Source organism: Piliocolobus tephrosceles, chromosome X (assembly GCF_002776525.5).
Source record: "Piliocolobus tephrosceles isolate RC106 chromosome X, ASM277652v3, whole genome shotgun sequence".
NCBI lineage: Eukaryota > Metazoa > Chordata > Mammalia > Primates > Cercopithecidae > Piliocolobus > Piliocolobus tephrosceles.
Window position 1 is genome coordinate 17,560,352 of NC_045455.1, and position 24,148 is coordinate 17,584,499.

Here is a 24,148-nt window from a genome sequence, read left to right on the forward strand (position 1 = left end):
AGGGTAGGATTTCAGAGTGATCGACATGAAAAATGGTAATTTAAGTTACGGGGAGAAGGTACAGAATGAGAATAAAATAGTGCCGAATGGCAGAACCCTGAGAACAGCAATGTTTAAGGGAATCTGATAAGAAGAACAGCACACAATAGAGACTAAGGAAGAGTACCTGTAGTGGTAGCTGAAATCCTGTAAAAGTATGAGATCATGAAAGCCAGGAGAATATTAAGTGTAAGTGATTGATGTTATCAAATACTGCACCTACTACTTTTAACAACAGAGAAATTATTAGTGCCTTTGGTGAGAACCATTTCACTGCTATAGTAATCAAGACTTCAGTAAGTTAAGATATGAGTAGAGCTTTATATATCTCTTTGTTATTTAGTCATCTAATTTCTGAGCTTCTTGTCAACTTGTCACAGTCAGCAAATAACCCAGTCTCCAATCACCCCCAAAATATCCCCTTCCAGTAGAGCTGCGTGTTGTTAAATCTTTCAAGACCTTTGACTATGAAGGGAATAAAATGAGTCAGTATCTGGCTGTGGAAGCTGCCGTTTATTTTTTTTTAATAAGAATGATTTTTGAATATTAGGTACCAGTAGTCAAAAATTGAGTAAAAACTGAGGTTAGAGATAAAGGCAGAGAATATTGAAGGGGTACTTTTAGTTGGTGAGCATGGATTTAGTTATTTAACAAATCAGGCAACATAGCCCAATGCATCCATTTCATAATAGAGATGATCTTGCTCGTTATATCTAAATTATAAAAGTTTACTTTCTATAAACTCCTGAATCCTACATTCACTGCTACATAAGGGGCAACCTTGATGGTGACCTTGACAAAATTTGGTATCTGTTGTCAGGCACTACTCACATTTCTTTTGACTTTTCTCTGCTTTCATGGTTGACCAATCCTTTGACTGATGTAGTCATATTTTAGATGTTACTACATTAATTTTTATTTTCTTGCTGGCCTTGTAAGTATAATGTATTTTTAAGAATATTTTTAAAAATAACATTTATTTTCTATTTTGTTTTTACTGTTGAACGCGAATCTTATTTGCATTATTTTTTGATTCTTGGAGGAAAACTCACTGTTTCTCCCAAGTTCTGAGAAATCATCTATAGTTTGTTAAAGAAGTAAGAGTGGGCCGGGCGCGGTGGCTCAAGCCTGTAATCCCAGCACTTTGGGAGGCCGAGACGGGCGGATCACGAGGACAGGAGATCGAGACCATCCTGGCTAACACGGTGAAACCCCGTCTCTACCAAAAAATACAAAAATCTAGCCGGGCGAGGTGGCGGGCGCCTGTAGTCCCAGCTACTCCGGAGCCTGAGGCAGGAGAATGGCGGGAACCCGGGAGGCGGAGCTTGCGGTGAGCTGAGATCCGGCCACTGCACTCCAGCCCCGGCAAGAGCGAGACTCCGTCTCAAAAAAAAAAAAAAAAAAAAAAAAAAGAGTGAAAGAGCCAATGCTTATTCTCATATGCCAACTGTTTAACGTTGCTGGATTAGGAAAATACTGTTTAGGATGAAGAAACTTATTTATAATATTTATTAAATATTAAAGAAATTTATTGAATGCCTATTTTGTGTGCCAGGTGTAGAAATGTACAGTTGAAAAACTATGATAGAAAAGATCCTTTCCTTCATGGTTTAAAGCTTAATAAGAGGCACCAAAATTAAACAATTATACAAATACTTTTAAATGACTTTTTTTGTGAATTGATCTACAGATGGTATAGAGCTCACAATCAGATGTTATGCTGCAATTTCTCCAGTTATTTCTTGGTTATATAAAGTTTGCTCTCCGGTTGATGCCTCATGAATAACTCTTGGAGAAATAGCCCTCGAGTTCTTCACGTACTTAATTGTTCATGTGTGAATTCTAAACTTCTGATTTTTAACTTTAGAGGCCCAGAGGTTTTTTTTATTTTTGTTTTTTATTTAAACTAGAGAATGTTGCAATGCTGATCATTCTGTGTCCTTTTTTGTTTTAGGTATGTAAGTTCATTACTCTTTTTAATTCTGGAAGGTTTTCTTGAATTATAGTTTTCTTTAATTATTCTGTTCCATTCACTTGATTTTTCTGCCTTAGAGTCTACAAGTAAACACCTATTAATCTACTTTGCCTGACTTCTGTGTTTGTCATTGACTCTCAAGTCATTTTTCCCTTCTCTCCTTTTTATTTGTTTCACTTTTATCACTTTTCCTCTGTGTATTCTTTCTCCTACTCTGTTTTCCATGGTGTCTGTTTACTCTTGTGCTCCTTCTAATTTAGTCTGTGTTTTCTAGTATTATTTTCTTTCTAGTTCTTATTTGTATTCTTTCAGAAAACTTCTCATATCTCCCTCTTTTTTTGGTCATCTCATTTCTGAGCTTTTTGTCAAGAGCTGTGAAGGGGCTGGAATTTTTACCCTGTTTGCAAGCTGAAAACTTAGCTTGCCACAGTTTCAGGAATCAGATGGACAACATAAGACTCTTGGATCAGAGCTGAAAGACTTTATAACTGACCAGAGGAAATCTCCTGAGTGATTCATAGCTTCTTTATATCAGCCAGGACCTATCGAACTAAACTCTGAGACTTTTTATTGTCATCTTTGAAAGGTTCTAATATTGGCAAGATGGACTATAGGAGGAATTTAGTCATAAGATGCCACTAAGACATTGTTTGGGAGATATTTTTGAACTTAATTCCCTTGGCCTATAACCTTTCTCCTTCTTCTCTTCATTAATAGGCAGCAAAATTAATATGACTCATTGCCTGATTGACTGTACAGTTTTGTCAGAATATCCATTGTTACTTCTCAAGCACTCTCCTCAAATGCTATTAATTGGACCATAGGACTGGGCCTTTTATTCTCTAGAAATCCACGTATCTTGTCAGCATTCCATTTTGTTGTCAGATCTGTCAAGTACTGTGAAGGGTCTGAGATGTTACCCTATTTGCAAAGATAACAGATTAGTTTCATGGATGCTGACAGAAGACCTGAGACCCCTGATTCAGAGACAGAAGGCTTTATTACATATAACAAAAGCAATAACCACAGTGTCCACATATTTGCACTGGTTGCCTGAGCCTCAGTTCCCAGAGGGCCAAGTAACACCTGTACCCTGAATGGGTTGTGGTAAAGAGAGGAACTGAGGGTCAAGGGCCCAGCACTTTTGGAGCAAATAGTAAACATTGTCACAATCAGCGAATAACCCAGTCTCCCAACCAACCCCAAAATGTCTCCTTCCGGTCAGAACATCCTTTTCCTCCTCTCGGAAAGAGAGTATCTGGTGTTGCAATCTGGTTTAACCACATTCTTCTTGTTATCCCTTTCACATCAGATATCCACAGGGAACTGCTCTTCATCTACCCCAACTTTGTTCTTTTGTGTGAGAAATGTCTGTCACTTGATAACCCAGTGCCAGGACGTAGAGGAGAATACATTATCGGAGAATGTCTAGAGGCCAGCCTCTGTGGATGCTTGTACCGAATGGACTCCAGAGCTGCCCTATTAGTACCTTACCATGTCTGGCTGGCCCTGGAATGCATTACAGTTTTCTGACACAATGCAGTCAGTGATTATACCCGGAGAAGAGTAGAGAAAGGAAAGGGGCACAGATAGAAAGTTCTTCCCACCCCTGCTTATCCCCGTTAGTGCCACCAGGTCTTTTTCAGCTCTAGGCTGCACTTTTCTGCCTTCTCCCATTCAAGTGATCTCTGTCTCCCCAGGGGTGTTGGAGAATTTTAAATTAAATTCTAGGATCCCTCCTTCTCCTTTGTGTGTTTGAGATCTTTGAATAGGGTTTATAGTAGGCAACTTGCAGCTCAGGTTAGTTTGTTCAAGTTCCAGACAAGATGACATTTACTTTTGAAGACCTGGTTCAAATTTTGTCTCCTAAAAGTATTCTGGATACGCTAATTATACTTGGCTATCGACACTAAATCTCAGTAGAATTTATCCATACAGGGACTTTAAAATTCATTAACGATCATATTCTGTAACTTTTCTGCTGTTCTTAATTTCTACCTTGTAGGTAGGACTTATATCTTATCCTCGTAATATAACCCCACAACTTTGGAGTAAGTTGGTCTGAAATGCTGGTGTTTCCAAATAGATTTTAATGACAAGATTATTTTCACCTGGTCTCATGTTGATTACTTGGACATTACTGGAAGATCCAAAATGAAGTTGATTGTAGAACTGAGATCTTGGTTTTTCCATTTTTCTCTAGCATTATCCATAACCAAACTTCAGATATGATTATATGACATTAAGTTAGCTTTACAGTGGAAGATGTGCCAATGTGTAGTGTATAAAATACTAACATTATTTTCTTTTGACTTCTTTTTATAGAATCAGATTATTCTTATTACAACTTAATCCTGAAGAAAGCTGGACAGTTTCTAGACAATTTACACATCAACCTCTTAAAGTTTGCTTTCTCTATAAGGGCATACTCCCCAGCTATTCAGATGTTTCAGCAGGTGTGTAAAAATATCCAAACTGTATTGGACAAAGAGGCATGCTAGCAATGTACATAGAGCTCTGTAATATGAACATCTTTAGTTCAAAATGATCTACAAGTTTATAGTTGGTTCCATAGCCTATCATTGATTATATTATTATTGTTGTCATTTATTATAATGTTGAATATATTCTGTAATTTTTATAGTTATTTGGGATAAGGAAATTATGGGGACAAATCATTGAAATGAAGTATCATAAAATTTTAATAGAATTTTTTCAATAACTTTGAAGCATGTCTTTCCTAGGATAAAGTTGATTTTATTAAAATATTTCTTAGATTCTGCATACGTATAGATGTTTTTCACTGTAATTGGAGCAATAACTTAATAGTAGTTGATGAGTTATTTTAATCAAAGTAATGTGTGAGGGTTTTAAAATCGTATTGTAATTATCAACTACTGTAGCTAAATATAATCTTTGAAATCTTAGATTGCAGCTGATGAGCCACCACCAGATGGTTGTAATGCATTTGTGGTTATCCATAAGAAGCACACCTGTAAAATTAATGAGATTAAAAAGCTGCTGAAGAAAGCTGCTTCAAGGTAAATTAATGATAGCCTATAATGAAAGAAGTGGTTATAAAGAGGACAGTTCAATAGCAGAAACTTCTTATAATAAAAAAATTTAATATTCTAAGACATCGTATATTCAAGAATGTTTTGTATTGAAAACCTTAATATATCTGAGAATGTTTTGTCTTGATTAGCTTTTGATTTTAGCATATAAATTGTGCCAAAATAACATAAAATATATGAAATGTTTCATATAAGCATAACTTGTTTTTTGAAATAAACATGCAAAACTATGAATGTATTTGGTTTATATCTCTTTAAATATAAACTGAATATATACCTGGGGAATAACAAAGTAATCAAAACAATAGATGAGGTTGCTTCCTATATACAAAACTTTTTTTTTTTTTGCTTTTTTGAAAGTATTTAATTAAAAAATGGCAAATCAGAAGTAAATTATTAATTTATTAGTGATTTTTTAGAGTAATGCTACCAGTATATTTTTATTGCCTGATTATACTTTAAAAAGTAATAAAGTAGTTTCATTAATTTTGAAAGAGCTCTTTCTATTAAACAGTAATATATATTTATGCATATTAATATTTCTGACTTAACAAACCATTTCTAACGTTTTCTTATACTTGTATTGATTTTAATATACAAAAGGCTTCTATTTTTATGTAGCCAAATTTTCCTGTGAATGTAACTTTTATATTGTTTTTATACTAACAGTTTTTCCTGAACCTGATGGGGAGTTTTTACTAATTCTTTCTGTAGCTTTCTTAAAGTTTTTCCTTTTATTTTACGTTAAACTTTTAATCTATCTGTAATTTATTTTCATCGAAAGGTAGAATCCAGTCAGATTTTTTTCCTCAGGTAGCTACTCAATTGTATTCATTATATTTATATTATGGTCTATTTCATAGCTCTTTGTTCTGCTCCATTGTGTATTTATTATATTAGTGCCATACTGTTTTAATATTTATTGCTTTATTATCCAGTTTCTGACAGGAGGATTTCTTCTTCATTGTGGCTCTTTTTCCTCCAGAATGCCTTAGCTCCTTGTGTTTGTTGATGCTTTTAAATTAACATTGGAATCCTTTTCCTACCCAAGCTCCCGTTCCCCAGAAGCCTTGTTAGAATTATGTTAAAAGTACTGGTTAATTTAAGAAAAATTTACATCTGTATTGTATTTAATCTCTTATCAGATAACATGGTATGTTTCTCTGTTCATACCTGCTTTTAAAACTTAAAGGCAGAAATAATTGCTTTATTTTATCAATTTTTTCATCTATTGAGATGGATACAAGGTTTTTCTCATTGAACATACTAATACATTACAAAATACTTTGAAATATTATACCTTCTTTTCAGTTCTGAGGGAAACTACTGGTTATTAATGGTGTGAGATTACCTTAATTTGCTTTTGAATTAGATTGCTTTCATTTTGTTTCCATGTTTTTGTTTTAATAAATGAATAGCTGTACATGTATTGAAATTATTTGACATCTTTAATTTTTATCAGTCATTGTACTTTCATATAGCGAATTAGGCAGCCATGTTATTCTTATTCTGGATGAGTTAATATAGGAATTACCTATTCCTTTATGGCATTATTAGACTCACTATAAAACTGTTAACACTAGTGTATATTTTTTCCTTTCCTTGTGCATCTTTTAAAGGAAATTTTGTAATGTTTAAAATTTATTGTCATTGATTTCTGATGTCAGATTTTATAATTATAGAAACTAATGTACCTTGAAGATTACAAAAGAAATTCACATCAAACTATTAGGAAAGTCAGTCTGCCACGGGCCCTGTGAGTCCTTGCATGTTCTTTCTTGGTCTGACCAGCAAAAAATGCCAGGTCCTGACCACTCTTTACCTGGGCCATTTCTCAGGGTTGTGTTTGCAGTAAGCACCCTTGAGGAATGAGGTAATGTTTGCCTTTGGGATTGGGGGCAGGGATCAAGCATGTTTTATTGCTTACTATAAAACAGTGCTTCCCCAAGCCCAGTGTTCCTTAATGCAAACATATGCCAACTCTATAGGATCCATCTAAGTCCATATTCTGTCACCCACTGTGGGACTTTGGGGGCAAGCATAATAATGCTTATACTGCTTGCTCTATGTCATGAGCAATAAAGTCGTTTGTCTTTGACCCAGGAGTTTTAAGTCTTCTATCAGAACCCATACAAGAATAAAAGGCTAACTTATTAGTTTGTAAGTCAGGTAAAATCATACCTTAGATTTTTATAGTTCTTGATAGTTTTGGAGACTGTCATGGGTGGGATGTTGACTGACACATAGCTTCTGGAAGAGGAAGTTCCTGAGGGCCCATGGGTCAAGAAGAAAAAGGGTCAACACTTAACATTTCTTCCCACTGCCCTCCTCTTTCTCCCAGTGCTCTTGGTGGGTGATAGCAGTCTCCTGATTGTGTTGTAGTCCAATACATGTTCCTTGATCTGTGCTCCTAAGGAAAAGGCACTCAAATTTGTCTGATTTAATGGATTATTATTTTGGCTCTGATTGTATAACTGGTATTGGTATTTTACGTGCTTACACTGTGAATGCTGTTAATGTTTGTGAAGCCCAGAGGGAAACTCTCATTCAGAGACTACCACACATAGACACTCCCAGGTGGTCCAGCAGAAACAACAAAGTATCAATCCCAGGAGGAGAAAAGACAATCACAACTTTGTATAGACTTCATAGCTGCTGGACTACCCAGAGAGACTGTTTCCAAGTACAATAGTGCCACCTGCCTGACTCAGCCACTTAGTACACACCCCTTTTTAAAATGAGCAGTTCTTAAGCTGCTGCTAAACTCTTGTTGAAACTGAACGCCTGACCCGTGGAGGCCTTGTGACTCTACCATATGACATTTACATTTTCATGTAGTTCAACTAGGAGTCAGTGTCTGGCAAGGTGGAAGGGACCCAACAAGCCTCCCTGCTCAAATGGAAATTATGTATTCAAAAGCACAGCTTCTTGGCCCTAGCATGATACCAGGTATATGTGAAAAAGTGGCAGCTACTCTTTTGGGAGTGAACCCATTTCACTACCTAAAGTAAGATCACTGGCTCAAAAGGGCCCTCAGTTCACAGTGGTTTCCCTAAATGCCTGGGCCAGGCTGCTGGTATGTTTAACTAAGTTAACAGCTGGTGGGATCTTTGGACTGCCTCTGCTACCATTCCACCAGGCGTAAGCCTTGTAAAACCAAGGGGCCGTCATCCTCTCCCTGAACAAAATCTGACCCCTTGATGAAATATAATACATTTATACTGACTCTTGTGCTGTTGCCAGTGGCCTACCTGTCTGGTCTGCCACTTGGAAGACTACAGATGGGCAGATTAAAAATAGCACTCCTTGGGGCTTGCACACTGCGAAAGTAATTTGCACTTGCCCATCTGACAGTCTGGTGTACTCCTATAGATGTACATATTATAAACCCATGCCCTGATAAGTGTGAATAGAGACAAGCTGACTATGCCAAGACCGTGTGAGGCCCTGACTGCTCTTTACCATGGCCTTTTCTCGGGGTGTTTTCAGTAAGTGACTTTGAGGGATAAGTTAATGTTTTCCCCTGGGACAAAGGGCAGCTTACTTATTGCTTGTTATTAAATAATGGGTTTCCCACACTCAGTGTTCGTTAGGTGTGATCCATACCCACTGCCTGTGTAGAATTCTTGTGGGTCCATCTTCTCCCTATGGGATGTGGGGCCATGGGGAACCCATGTAAACATACTAATGCTCATGTTGCTTGCTGTGCCACAAGTATCAAGTTCTTTGTTTCTGACTCATAAGTTTCTGTCTGTTGCCAGAATCCATGAAACAGTAAAAAGCTAACTTACTAGCTTGTAAGTAGGGTAAAACAATTCTGCAGCCTGACAGAAACATTCTCCCCGCCTCTCTCTGTATACAGGGTATAGTTAATAATTTTTTTTTTCCTTTTGTGAACTTTAGGCATATACTCTTGGGTTTCTGATCTCTTATCAATATTGGTCAATGGTGGTTTTTTCTTATTTAAGCATATAATTTGTTTTCACATAGGTTATTTATAGTAATATAAATATTTTAATTTTTTCCTCTCTGTAGGTATGTTTCTCCTTCCTAGATTTTCTTTAGTTTTCATTTTCTTTCAGTTTTTCCAGATTAGGTTTTTATATTTTTTTAAAGAAATGACTGATAAATTTTTTCTGCTTTTTTATTCTAACCTAATAAATTTTGCATTTATGTATTTTCTTCTGTCTGTGGTTGAGCTAAACACTTGGTTTGTTTTTCTTTTTTTCAATTATAATATATTTAGGTCATCAAAGTTGCCTTTCTTTACTATGTGGTATTCTCATTGTCCCAATTTCTTAAAATTCTTCTTAATGGTAGTTTTATTTACTTGTTGAAAAGAGAGGACTGGGAGAAAGTTATAGTCATTTAGGGTGGTAATGGTTGCTGTCACTTTCCTTCAGATATATAGCTCATATTTTAATTTTCTGAGACAGGGTCTTGCTGTAGTGCCCAGGCTAGAGTGCAGTGGTGCAGTCTCACTGCAACCTCTGCTTCCCAGGCTCAGGTTGTTCTTCTGCCTCAGCCTCCTGAGTAGCTGGGACTACAGGTGCAAACCACCATGCTCAGCTGATTTTTGTATTTTTTGTAGAGACGGGGCCTTGCTGTGTTGCCCAGGCTAGACTCAAACTCCTGAGCTCAAGCAGTCTGCCTGCCTCAGCCTCCCAGAGTGCTGGGATTACTGGCACGAGCTACCACTCTTGACCTTCATTCACATTTTAATATTGTATCTATAAAGTTTCGGGGCAGATCCAGACCATAGATTTTTTTGAACAGTGGAATAGGAAGTAGGGAGAGATGAAGAATCAGTTTACTCTTCTGTTTTTACTAGCACATTATTGTTTTAAGTGGTAAGGTTGACTGTCCGTTATGATTCTAAGTTGAACAGCATAGGTTTTATAGTAAGTAGACTTTACTCCCAATTTATGATATAAAGTTATTATTAGTTTGCAACTTCATTAAGAATTTTTGTCTCTTTCTGTGTCTTTGTAAATATTTTTGGAGATACTGTAAAATTTAGTGTCAGGGACTGCTCTCCAAATGCCACTTCAAATCAATATGACTGTCTTTTTTGTGGCTTTAAACTTTTGTCCCAAATGGAAAGCTGTATGTTTAAAGTTAAAAAAAATCCTACATGGTCATTATAAAAGAATTCAAATACTTCAGAAAAATGCAAAGTGGAAAGGGAAAATGGCCCATAATTCTGCTAACAGTTTAATATATATTAGTTTTTAATGAATATATTTATATACAGATATATTTTTAAAAAATATTGTACTATAAAGGGTATCTTAGATCCTTCTCCGATTAAGTTATGTGTTCTTACATGTAAATAAATAAAATTACTGGTATGTACCAATTTTATGTGTTAGGCTGTTTTTGTGTTACTATAAAGAAATACCTGAGGCTGGGTAATTTATAAATAAAAGAGGTTTAGTTAGTTCATGGTTCTGCAAGCTGTACAAGCATAGCGCTAACATCTGCTTGACTTCTGGTGAGAGCCTCAGGAACCTTACAGCCATGACGGAAGGTGAAGCTGGAACAGGCACGTCACATAGTGAGAGCAGGAGCAAGAGAGTAAGGGAGGCCCCTGGGAATTGCATTTCAACATGAGATTTGAGGAGGGGACAAATACCCAAACCATATTATTCTATTCCTAGTCCCCAAAATCTCATGTCCTTCTCACACTGCAAATTACAATAGTTTCTTCCCCATGTCTTAACTCATTCCGACATCAAGTCCAGTGTCCTCAGTGCCATCTGAGACTCATCTGCTTCCACTTATAAGCGTGTAAAATCACAACAAGTTATTTACTTCCGAGATACAGAGATGATGCAGGCATTGGGTAAACATTCCTGTTACCAAAGGGAGAAATTGGCCAAAAGAAAAGGGTAACAGGCCCCATGCAAGTCTGAAACACAGTAAGGCAGGCACTAAATCTTAAAGCTGTCATGTAATCCTTGACTCCATGTCCCACATCCTGACGTACATCCTGGTGAGCTCCATAGGCCTTGGGCAGCTCCAGCCCTCTAACTTTGCAGGATGCAACCCACGTGGCTGCTGTCATGGGTTGGGGTTGAGTACCTCTGGGCTTTCCAGGCAGAGTCTGCAAGCTACTGGTGAATCTACCATCCTTGGGTCTGAAGGGTTGCAGCCCCCCCTCCACTAGCTTCACTAGGCAGTATCCAGGTGGGGACTCTGTGTGGGGGTTCTAACCCCACATTTCCTCTATGCACTGCCCTAGTAGAATATCTTTGGGGGCCTTGCCTGTGTAGCAGGCTCCTGCCTGGGCACCAGGCTTTTCCATACATCCTCTTAAATCTAGGTGGAGGCCTCCAAACCTCCTTCATGCTTGCCTTCTGAGCATCTGCAGACGTGAGACCATCTATAAACTGCCAGGGCTTATGGCTTGTGCCCTCTGGAGCTGTGATGTGAGCTTTACCTCCACCCCTTTGAATTGAGGGTGGAACTGGAGTAGCTGGATGCAAGTTGCAGCCTGCTGGCATGGCACAGGGCAGTGAGCATTCTTTCCTTTTAGACCTCAGAGCATATGAGGAGAGGGGCTGCCTCTTATAGCTCTGAAATACCTTCCAGGGCTTTTCTTCATTGTCTTGGCTGTCAGCTCCTGGCTCCCTTTTAGTCATGCAAATCTTTCTAGCAAGTGGTTGCCCAATAGCCCACTTAGATTCTTCCCCTGAAAATGGGCTTTTTCTTTTCTGGCTAAGGCTGCAAAAATTTCAAACTTATGTTCTGTTTCCCTCTTAAATATGAATTCCAACTTAAAGCCATTTCTTGGCTCCTGCCTCTGAGCATACGTTGTTAGAAGCAACCAGGCAACTTCCTGAACACTTTGCTTTGTTCAGGAAGTTTGAAATTTCTTCCATCAAATATCTTAAGTCATCCCTTTAAGTTCAAACTTCCCCAGATCCCTAGGCCAGAAGCACAATGCAGCCAGGTTGTTTGCTAAGGCACAACAAGGGTGACCTTTACTCCAGTTCCCAAAAACTTGACCTGCCATGTAGTAGATGCTGAAAAATATTGAGTGAATGATACCATAATGAATAAGTTTGATTATTCCACTCCTTGGGGTAGATATATAGGTAGTTTACACTAAACAATATGTAATTGAACTTCCTTGTACATATATCTTTGCACAGTTACCTTGATTATTTTCTTAAATTTCTAGAACTGAAATATCTAGGTAAGTACATGTATATTAAAATGTATACTCCAGAATTGTCTTCAGAAAGCTGAAGTTTTACACTCTACTTGTAAAATTTTTACCATTGCTAATTTGTATTAATTCTCTTTAACACCTTAAGTCAGTTCAGTAAATGAAAATTGCTACCTTTAAACATAATTATTTAGTTTTTAAGGATCGTTTTCCTCTTATCCAGCCATCCTCTATAAGTATAATTTTTCTACCTATGATATATCCAAGCCGTTCCTGAATTAATCATAAAAGCAAATTTTGAAAGTTATGTTGTCTGTAGGTACAGGAAGGAAGATGCTGTTGATCACAGACTCAGCAAATGGTAGAGAGCCCTTATCTTTGTGTGTAAAGTCTATTCCATTTCCTCTAATTTTTCCTTTTATATTCAACCTCAAGATTTATGTGCTAGCATATTTTTATTGGCAACCTTTCTAGTTTTCAACTGTAGTAAATTCTTTGAAGGAAGAATTTCTCAGACTTACATTAAAATTTAAGATTCCTTATATAAATTACTAAATGTACTTCTGTGATACTGATTTGATAAAATTAGGTTTATAAAATGATAATCCTGCTGCTACATAAGTGACATTTGAGTTCCAAGGTTTCAGTTAAAATTTATGAGAATAATTGTAATACTTTCATGCAAGAATCTCTGTCACTTCTGTTTTCAAATGTGAAGTATGATTTTGTATCCTTTTAGCATTTATTAATAGCATCTCATGAAAAAAGAGAGCAAATTCAGTGTATCTTGTTTTGCACATTCATGTCTCTTCATCTGTTACAGAGAAGATCAATAATGAAGTGAAATTCTATTTGGGGCTAAGATTCTATTGATTTTATACTTCAACTATCTAAACATTGACAGTAGTATTTTAAAAATCACATCTTGAATAGCAGTAATCAAATTAAAGTAGATAAATGTGTGAAGATTTAATACTTGAATGAAAAGTTTATTTAAAAAGTAGAAGGGTATACATACTGTAACAGCCAAACTGTAAACTAATATAAGGATGCTTGAATTATATAATTTTATAGACTTTTAGTAAATAACATTTCTATATTGATATTGAGTAATATCACAAATTCTAAGCCAAATAACTATGGATATCTCTCAGATTATTCTGTTAGTCAATAAGATTGAATGCTTGAATGATTTTGATTTAGAATATGTTGAGTCAGTAAGTAGTTAAGCTAGAATTGAATCAAATTCTGCCTGATTTCAAAACCCAGCTTTTTTTCACTAACATGCTGTAGGAATGTTACTCATACCCTTTTTTCTTCTCTCCTTAATATCTGTTATCCAAAGGTAGTAATCGACTGAATGATTGTAGAGATCAGAATTCACTAAATAAAAGGTTATTTCTCCACATCCTTGTTACTCTGAACTTCCTTATCTCTTGGTTTGCTTTCTACCTGTATAAATTGCCAAAACATATGCGCTTTGGAATTCCATAAACAGGAGTTGAAATTCTGGCTTTCCATTTGATCTTTTCCGGAATAGTTAACTTATCTGAACCTCAGAAACTTAAAAGTTTCAGTGATGGTAGCTGTCTAATTGTTTTGTGAAATAGAATTTACTAATAAGTATAAAGAACCTAGCACAGTGCCTGGCAAATAAGAAATCAGTTAAAGTCTGTTTCTTATGATAGTGCTAGACCGTAAGAGTCCTGGTTTCTTTGCTTATACTTGGGGATTTGATGAGTACTTGTTCATACTAAGTACTGATAATCTTTGAATAAGGTAGTACTTTTGCTTTGTTCCTTAAATGTTTGTACCTTGTTTTCAGGAAATATGAGCTGTAATGAAAAATTATAACCTTCTAATAGAATAAAATATAAATTTTATTTCACTGAAAATTGTGTTGCCATTATATGTTATTGCTTAAAGATAATAAACCTTGTTGGGAAATAAAGTATTTTTAATATTAGATTTGGGTTAACTAAATTCTTTATTTATTTTCTGTCATTTAGTTCAAGTTATGTGTACAAAGTCATCACAGGAAATTTAAATTCTTTTTCTGTGATTATGTATATTATGAATTGTTTGGTAAGCAGCAGTTATACAGAATTGATATGCCATTGACTTTCAATTCTTTCAAAACTTTGTGTTTTGCTTTTTTCTTAGGACTAGACCTTATCTATTTAAAGGAGATCATAAATTTCCTACAAACAAAGAGAACTTACCAGTGGTGATTCTCTATGCCGAAATGGGTACTAGAACATTTAGTGCATTTCACAAAGTATTGTCTGCAAAAGCTCAAAATGAGGAAATTCTGTATGTTCTTCGCCATTATATTCAGGTATGTGCTTGTTTTTTCCAGGGTTACTTTTGGCTGTAGAAAAAAACAATTATTATGATAATTTTCTTACTATATTTAAATAGTAATTTTCACCAGAATAGTTATCTTTTTTTAACTTGACAAATGTGATTTTCATGTGGAAAAATATGTTGGGATTCTGTCTTTTCTGGGGGTATGATGTCTATAACTCTTTGCCTTAATTTTAAAACTTGGATAAAACATACTTCAATAATGTGTACAATATTTGCTAAGAATGTGCAATGAAGAAATCTGATTTACTCGATATACTGATAATATATACAGTATTAGATCAAAGTACAAAGCATGGTGTTGGAGTACTGTTAACTCTTTCTTTTGAGACCTGACTACTTTTCATTCAGGCATCTGGTATGTGCTGTATTGTTCCCCATTCCGCTAGTTTCCCATTGCTATGACACTATCACATTTTTCTGTTTTAATGATTTCATAGCACTTATTACTATATCTCAAGTTTATTTAACACTTTCAGCAGACATACATGCACGCACACACACACGCGCGTGCATGTGAATATAATGGCCATTAGAGGCAGGACTTCACTTTGTTACTACTGTCTTCCCAACATGGAGTACTTTAGTTTGCATTTCCCAAATTATTAAGATTTATATACTAATATCTAATGTAATTAAAACCTTACAAATATGTTTGTAAATTGTCTGTCCATAGCCTTTGCCTATTTTTGAATTGGATTCTTTTTTTTCTCATTGGTTTTTAGGTGTTTTTAATATATTTTGAATACTCATCTTCCATACTTTGCAGCATCTTCTCCTAATGCGTTTTCTGGTCTGGTATTTTTTTAAAAATTGTTTATGACATCTTTTACAAATATTACTTGTGATATAGTCAGATTTACTCAACTTTACCTGAATGATTTCCTTTATGATGGAATAAGGACATTCTCTTGTAAGAGTTGAAGTTCTGTTTTTTGTTTTGGTTTTTAATCCATCTGGAATTTATTTGAATACACTATGGGGTAGAGATATAATTCTGTTTTTTTCCATATGGAAAATTATTGGTCTTCACATACTTCATTGAACAGTCAAGTCTTTATTCTACTCCATCATATGCCAATTTTTCATATAGACATGTATATGTTTTTAGACTTTCCATTCTGTTGCAGTGATATGTATGTCTGCTCTATACAAATATAATATTTTACTTGGTGTGCTTTAAAATATATTTTGATATCTGGTAGTACAGCTCTGCTTCTTAGTTTTTGTTTTTCTAAATACCTTGACTGTTCTTGCATGGTATGTAGCCATGTTAATTTTAGAATTAGTTGGCCAGGTTCCATGAAACATGTTGTTGGGATTTCATATGGGAAATGAATTGGACCTTTCTGATTAATTTTGAAGAGACTTTTTCTTCATATATATTGAGCTTTGCCTTCTATGAACATATTTTTATTTCACAATCTAGTCAGATGTCTTTTTGAAAAGTATCATCTGTGATGTACAATGTTGGTTTTCAACAATCACACAGAGTCATCTGTCAGTCACCTTAGTACCATCACATTCACATACAGATTCCTGTAGGAACATATGTTTTCAATTTACTTGGATAAATGCCTGGAAGTTCTATTGCTGAGTTGTATGGTAAGTCAATGTTTAACTTCGTAAGAAACTATACCAAACTGTCTCTCAAAGTGACTGTGCAATTTTTCATTCCCCTTAGCCAGGAAAGATAATTTCGCTGCTCTAAATCCTACCCACCATTTGGTAATGTCAGTTTTTTAATTATAACTGTTCTAGGTACACAGTGGTATCTCACTGTGGTTTTAATTTGCATTTCTCTAATGACTAATTAAGTTGTCTGACCTTTCATAAGTTTCTTTTTGGTGAACATTTTTTGCTGAGTTTTCAGAGTTCTTTATATGTCCTAGATATAAGTCCTTTATGAGATACATGATTTACAAACATATTCTACGAGTTTGTGAATTATCTTGTCATTCTCTTAATGTGTTTTGCAGAGGAAGAGTTTTTAATTTTGATTAAGTCCAGTTCATCATTTTTTTGTTTATAGATTATATTTTTCATATTATACCTAAAAACTCATCACCAGTCTCAAGGTCATGCAGATTTTATTCTAGGCATTTTATAGTTTTATGTTTACACATAGGTTTATGATCCATTTGAGTTAAGGTTTTTTACAACTTGTGAGATAGATGTTGAGATTTATTTTTCTGCATATGTATATCCAGTTGTTTCAACATTTGTTTAAAAGATTATCCTTCTCCATTGAGTTTCCTTTATCCACTTGTAAAATATTAATGACCCTATTTGTATGGGTCTATTTCTGGCTTTACTTTTCTGTGCCATTAATCTATCTGTCTATCCTAACATCAATACTACACGGCTTGATTACTCTAGCTTTATAGCCTTGAGATCAGGTTGTGTTAGTCTTCCAGCTTTGTTACTCTTTTTCAGAATTGTTTTAGCTAATCTAATTCCTTTGTCTCTTCCTGTGAATTTTCAAATCAGCTTGTCTGTATGTACAAAAAATCTTGCTGGCATTTTGATTGAGATTACAATCAACATATAAATTAAATTTGTGAGAGAACATCTTAAAAATATTCAGTCTTCCAGTTGATGAAAATTATATTTCTTGATTTATTTAGACATCCTTTGATTTCTTTCATCAGTGTTTTTCTTCTTTTTCAACTTACATGCCGTTTATCTTTTTTAAACTTAATGATTAGAACTTCTAGTCAATGTTGAATGGGGAGTGGTGAGGGAAGATATCTTTGCCTTTTTCCTGATTTGGGGAGAAAGTGTTTGGTCCTCCACTGTTAACTGTTATATTAGAGGCAGGGTTTATTTTTAATTTTTTAAGTTCTGGTGTACATGTGCAGGATGTGCAGGTTTGTTACATGGGTAAATGTGTGCCGTGGTGGTTTGCTGCACCTATCAACCTATTACCTAGGAATTAGGCCCAGCATGCACTGTGTAGTATTTTATGGTGCATGTGTACCACATTTTCTTTATCCAGTTTACTGTTGATGGGCATTCAGGTTGATTTCCATGTCTTTGTGAAAAGTGTTGCAGTGAACATATGCATGCATGTGTGTTTATGGTGGAGCAATTTATATTCTTTTGGGTATATACCCAGTAATGGGATTGCTGGGTTGAATGGTAGTTCTATTTCAGGTTCTTTGAGGATTGCCATACTACTTTAAATGAACTAGTTTACAGTATCACTGGCAGTGTATGTGCATTCACTATTTTCTGCAGCCTCACCAGAACCTGTTATTTTTTGACTTTTTAATAGTAGCCATTCTGACTGATACAAGGTGGTGTCTCATTGCGGTTTTGATTTGCATTTCTCTAATGATTAGTAATATTGAGCATATTTTCATATGCTTTTTGGCCACAGCATATGTCTTCTTTTGAAAAGTGTTCATGTCCTTTGCTCACTTTATTTATTTATTTATTTATTTATTTTTTTTAGACAGAGTCTTGCTCTTTCGCCAGGCTGCAGTGCAGTGGTGTGATCTCAGCTCACTGCAACCTCTTAGGTTCAAGCAATTCTCCTGCCTCAGCCTCCCAAGTAGCTGGGATTACAGGCGTCCACCAACATAACCAGCTGCTTTTTGTATTTTTAGTGGAGACGGGGTTTCACCATTTTGGCCAGGATGGTCTCAGTCTCTTGACCTTGTGATCCACCCGCCTCAGCCTCCCAAAGTGCTGGGATTATAGGTGTGAGCCACTGCACCCAGCCTTTGCTCACTTTTTAATGAGGCCATTTGTTTTCTGCTTGTAAATTTAAGTTCCTTGTAGATTCTGAATTTTAGACCTTTGTCAGATACATAGTTTGCAAATATTTTCTCCCATTATGTAGGTTGCCTGTTTACTCTGTTGATAATTTCTTCTGCTGTGCAGAAGCTCTTTAGTTTAATTAGGTCCCCTTTGTCAATTTTTGTTTTTGTTGCAATTGCTTTTGGTGTCTTCGTCATGAAATCTTTGTCAGGGACCATGTCCAGAATGGTATTTCCTAGTTTATCTTCTGAGAGTTTTTATAGTTTTATGCTTTACATCAAGTCTTTAATCCATTTTGAGTTGATTTTTTATATGGCATAATGAAGGAGCCCAGTTTCAGTCTTTTGCATAATGGCTAGCCAGTTTTCCCAGCACCATTTATTGAACAGGGAGTTCTTTCCCCATTGCTTGCTTTTGTCAGCTTTGTCAGAGATCTGATGGCTGCAGGTGTGTGGCATTATTTCTGGGCTCTCTATTCTGTTCTATTGCTCTGTATGTCTGTTTTTATGCCAGTACCATGGTGTTTTGGTTACTGTAACCTTCAGCTTTGTTCTTTTTGCTTAGGTTTACCTTGACTATTTGGGCTCATTTTTGTTCCATATGAAATTTAAAATAGCTTTCTTTAATTCTGTGAAGAATGTCTTTGGTAGTTTGATGGGAATAGCCTGGAATCTGTAAATTGTTTTGGCAGTGTGACTATTTTAACAATATTGATTCTTCCAACCCGTGAGCCTGGAATGTTTTTCCATTTGTTTGTGTCATCTCTGATTTCCTTGAGCAGTGTTTCGTATTAATAATTCTCATTGTAGAGATTCACCTCCCTGGTTAGTTGTGGTCATTAGTATTTTATTTTTGTGGCAATTGTAAATGGGATTACATTCCTGATTTGGCTGTGAGTTTGCATGTTGTTTCTGTATAAAAATGCTAGTGATTTTTTACATTGGTGTTGTATCCTGAAACTTTGCTGAAGTTGTTTATGAGATCAGGGAGCTTTTGTGCAGACTATGGGATTGTCTAGATACAGAATCATGTTGTCTGCAAACAGGTATAGTTTGCTTCCTCTTTTCCTATTTGGATGCCTTTTATTTCTTTCTGCTGCCTGGTTGCTCTGGCCAGGACTTTCAGGACTGTTGACTAGGAGTGGTGATAAAGGGTATGTTTAAGTCCCTTATGTATTCTGATTATTAATTGCTTGTCAGATGGATATTTGTCAAATATTTTCTCCCATTCTGTGGATTGATGCTTCACTGTGTTGATTATTTCCTTTGCTGTATAGAAGATTTTTAGCTTGATGTTAACTCCACTTGTCTATTTTTAATTGTGTTGCCTGTGCTTTTGAAGTCTCACACAGAAAATTTTTGCCCAGACCAATGTCCTGGAGCATTTCTCCAGTATTTTCCTCTAGTCATTTCATAGTTTTGGGTCTTATATTTAAGGCTTTAATCCATTTTGATTTGATATTTGTGTATGGTGAGAGAGAGTGGTCTAGTTTCATTCTTCTGCATTGTGGTTCTTCAGTTTTCATATTGAAAAGACTGTCCTTTCCCCAATGAATGATTTTGGCATGTTTGTCGAAAATGAGTTGGTTCCAAATGAGTTGGTTCCAGATGTGTAGATTTACATCTGGGTTCTCTATTCTGTTACATTGGTGCCTTTGTCTGAATACGAATTTTTCTAATCCATGAACATGGAATATCTTTCCATTTTTTGGTATTCTCCTCGATTCCTTTCGTCAGTGTTGTAGTTTTCTTTGTATTAATATAGGTGTTTCACTTCTTTGGTTAAATTAATTTCTAGGTATTTCATATTATTTGTAACTATTGTAACATTTTCAGAATGTTGTTTGCTGTTGGTGTATATAAATAGTAGTGAATTTTGTATATTGATTTTATATCTTGCAACTTTGCTGAATTCATTTATTGGTTGAAACATTTTTGGTGGAGTCTGTAAGTTTTTGTAATATAAGATCATATTGTTTGCAAACAAGGGTGATTTGACTTCTTCCTTTCCAATTTGGATGCCCTTTATTTATTTCTCTTACCTTATTACCCTGCCTAAGGCTTCTAGTATTATGTTGAATAAAAATAGTGAAAGGGGGCATTCTTGTCTTGTTCCAGATCTTTGAGGGGTGGCTTTCAATTATTCACTGTTTCCATATGATTTTAGCTGTGGATTTGTCATATATGGCCTTAATTATTTTGAGTATGTTCCCTCTATACCTATTTTGTTGTGGGGGGTCGGGGCTTGTCAGAAAGAGATACTGAATTTCATCAAATGCCTTTTCAGCACATACTTAAATTATATGGTTTTTGTGTTCTTGGTTCTTTTAATATGGTGTTTTACATTTATTGATTTGTATATGTTGAGCTATCCTGTATCCCTGGGATGAATCTCACTTGATCATGGTGCATGATCTTTTTAAGGTGTTGCTGAATTCATTTTGCTAATATGTTGTTGAGGATTTTTACATCTGTGTTTATTGGTGATATTGGCATATAATTTTCTTTTTTTGTTGTATCCTTGCCTTGTTTTGGTATCAAAGTAATGCTGGCCTTCTAGAATGAATTTGGAGGTGTTCTCTCCTCTTCAAGTTACAGAGCAGTTAGAGTTTCCAAGACTGGGAACGGCAGTCCTGCCTTTCCTCTTTGTCTTTGTCCTCAGGCATATTTCTTCCTTTAGGCACTCATGATGTTTCCCATGGGTTGAGGCAGGGACAGGTCTCCTTGCAGAGATCCCTACAATAGTGAGGAAGCTGATGTTGACCTGAATCTTATTTTTTCTAGTGTAGAAACCTAGGACAGGGAGATTTTTCATGTAGTTGTGCTGGGCAGGTTGTGGGGAGAAGCATCATAGATATGGAAGTCCAACTTTCTTACTGTCTGCTCAGAGTTTTTTCACTTCTCTGGAAAAGCTCCAGAAACTGTCTCATACTCATTTGAGTTCTGGGATATTGCTGGTGACTATCTTGCCACTGTATATTTGTTTATTTTCTATGGTCGGGAGCGAACCCTGTTTGCTTCACTGTCATTTTGGAACCTATGGACCCGAGATCCATGCATTATTTAGAAGTGTTACCTTACAAATATTTGGTGACATTCTACTTTTTGTTGTTGTTGTTGTTATTGATTTCTAGTTTACTTTTGTTATGGTCTGAGATTATACTTTGTATAATTTTTTAAAATGTGTTGTTTTGTTTTATGGCTCAGAATATGATTTATTTTCGTGGATGTTCCATGTTCACTTGAAAGGAATGAGTATTCTGTTTTTGTTGGGTGGAATGTTTTCTAAACATTAATTAGGTAATGTTGGCTCATAGATTATCTGTATCCATATTGACTTTCTGCTTATTTGTTCTATCAGTTGCCTTAAGAGGAATGCTAATATCTCCAGCTATGAATGTAGACTTGCCTGTGTTTCCTTTTAGATCTGTCAGTTTTGTCTCATATGTTTTGAAGTTTTGTGATTAATGCTTACATATTAGCATTGTAAGTCATAGAATTGAGCCCTTTATCATTATGTAATTTACCTCTTTGTTTGAGAAGTATCTGTCTCTGTTGCCCAGAATGGAGTGCTGTGGTATGATACGATCATAGTTCACTGCTGCCTTGAACTCTTGGGCTCAAGTGATCCTCCCACTTTAGCCTCCCAAGAAATTAGCACCACAGGTACACACCACCACACCCAGCTTTTAAATTTTTGTAGAGACAAGGTCTTGCTATGTTGCCCTGGCTGGTTTCAAACTCCTGACCTCAAGTGATCCTTTCACTTTGGCCTCCCAAAGTGTTGGGATTACTGGCATGAGCCACCATACCCAGCCTAATTTGCCATTTTGTCTCTGATATTATTTTCTGTTCTGAAGTCTATTTTGTCTGCAATTAATATATCTATTCCTACTTTGTTTTGATTAATGTTTGCATGATACGTTTTTATCTTTTTTTTAACTTTTAACCTATCTATATATTTTTATGTAGGTGGATTTTTATAGGCAACATATAATTGGATCTTGCTTTTTTAACCTAATCTGACAATCTCTACTTTTAACCCATGAGTTAGGACATTCATATTTAAAGTGATTTGATATTGTTGGTTTAACAATCTGTCACCTTGCTGTTTCTGTTGATTCCATTTGTGCTTTCTTTCTGTGTAATATGTCTTTCTCTAGCTGTCTATAGTTTCTCTTTGTCTTTGGTTTCAGGCATTTGAATATGAGATTCGTAGGTATTTATCCTGTTAGATGTTCTCCAAGTTTTTTGAATGTGTAGATGGGTGGCGTTCACTGATTTTGGAAAATTCTTGACCAATGTTTTTCATTGATCATTGCCACTCTATTTCCACTCTCTTCCTCCTTTTGGGATTCTGATTATGTCTACGTTACAACATGTGGTACTATCCCACGGCTCCTCTGCTCAGTTTCTTGTTGTTTGCTTTTTGGATTTTTTCCTTTCTTTCTCTACTACTTTTTCTTCATAAATTCAATTTGAATAATTTCTACTGACCTGCCTTGTACTTAACCAAATCTTTTTTTTTTTTTTTTTTGAGACAGTCTCGCTCGGTCACCCAGACTTGAGTCCAGTGATACGATCTCAGCTCACTGCAGTCTCCGCCTCCTGGGTTCAAGCGATTCTCCTGCCTCAGCCCCCAAGTAACTGGGATTACAGGCACACACCACTATGGCTGGCTAGTTTTTGTATTTTTAGTAGAGACATGATTTCTCCATGTTGGTCAGGCTGGTCTCAAACTCCTGACCTCAGGCAATCCATCGCCTCAGACTCCGATAGTTGTGGGATGACAGGCGTGAGCCACTGCGCTCAGCCACCCAATTCTTTCTTTGGTTATATCAAGTTTACCTGTGACTCTGTTGAAGGCCTTTATTTCTGTTACTGTGCTCTTAATTTCTATCATTGCCATTTGGCTCTTTCTTACAGTTTTAATATGTGTGATGAATTTGCCTCTCTGATCATTCATATGTTCTACTTTTTTCATTAGAGCATTTAACATGTTAATCATTATTTTAAATTCCCTCCTGAAAGTTTCAGCTTCTTTTTTTACATCTGATTTTGAAATTGTTGATTGATTTGTCTCCTCAGACTTTTGTTCCGTTGACATTTTGGATATCTTGTGATTTTTGTTGTTGTTGAAAGCTGAACATTTTGTGTAGGAGCCTTGACCCTGCCTTTAGTGTAGGCCATGCCTTTCATGTATGCAAGATTGAGCTGTTCTGGTCAGGAGTTGGGGTGGGTTTCACGTTTGTGGTCCACTTGACTTTAGGTCTCCCACTTAGATTTGGATCTTCCCTTTGCACAGCTCCCCAGAGAGAATGTGTTTCTTACAGCTTTCCCACCTGTATTTCAGTGTTATCTTTACTCAACCCTTGTTAGATTGGCCTTGAGGTGAAGGTGAGGGGGCAGGTAAGGAAGGGGATATTCTCTGATGTTCTAGTTAAGTTTCTTTTCTAGGCAGACTGTAAATTTGGGCCTCAGGGTTTCTGATTCTCTCTCAGAATGTGGGGCCTGGCAGGTATTCCTGTCCCTCCTTCAGGCTAAGACTTTCATCTATTCCGTTTCTCCTGTCTGCAGTGGGCTTCCACCAGTGCACTATATAGCTACAATTTTGTTGCCCTTGCCTCTAAAGATTAAGGCTTTGGTTTTGTAAGGGAGATAGGTCCAAAGTGGATTTCAGCAGTGATTTTCTTTCCTCTCTCCCTGTCAGCATTAGAGTAGAAGCTTTCTCAGGACCTTCCCCAGTCTTCCCTGT

General features: G+C 36.1%; 1 protein-coding gene across 1 annotated transcript in view; it reads left to right on the forward strand.

Moving 5' to 3' along the window:
- The window catches only part of UGGT2 (UDP-glucose glycoprotein glucosyltransferase 2), a 586,709-nt gene that overhangs the window by 17,506 nt on the left and 545,055 nt on the right, over positions 1-24,148 (forward strand). Inside the window, exons 3-5 of the mRNA XM_031934986.1 lie at positions 4,340-4,470; positions 4,943-5,055; positions 14,426-14,600. Coding sequence (XP_031790846.1) covers positions 4,340-4,470; positions 4,943-5,055; positions 14,426-14,600 — 419 coding nt within the window. The remainder of the gene's footprint in view (positions 1-4,339; positions 4,471-4,942; positions 5,056-14,425; positions 14,601-24,148) is intronic.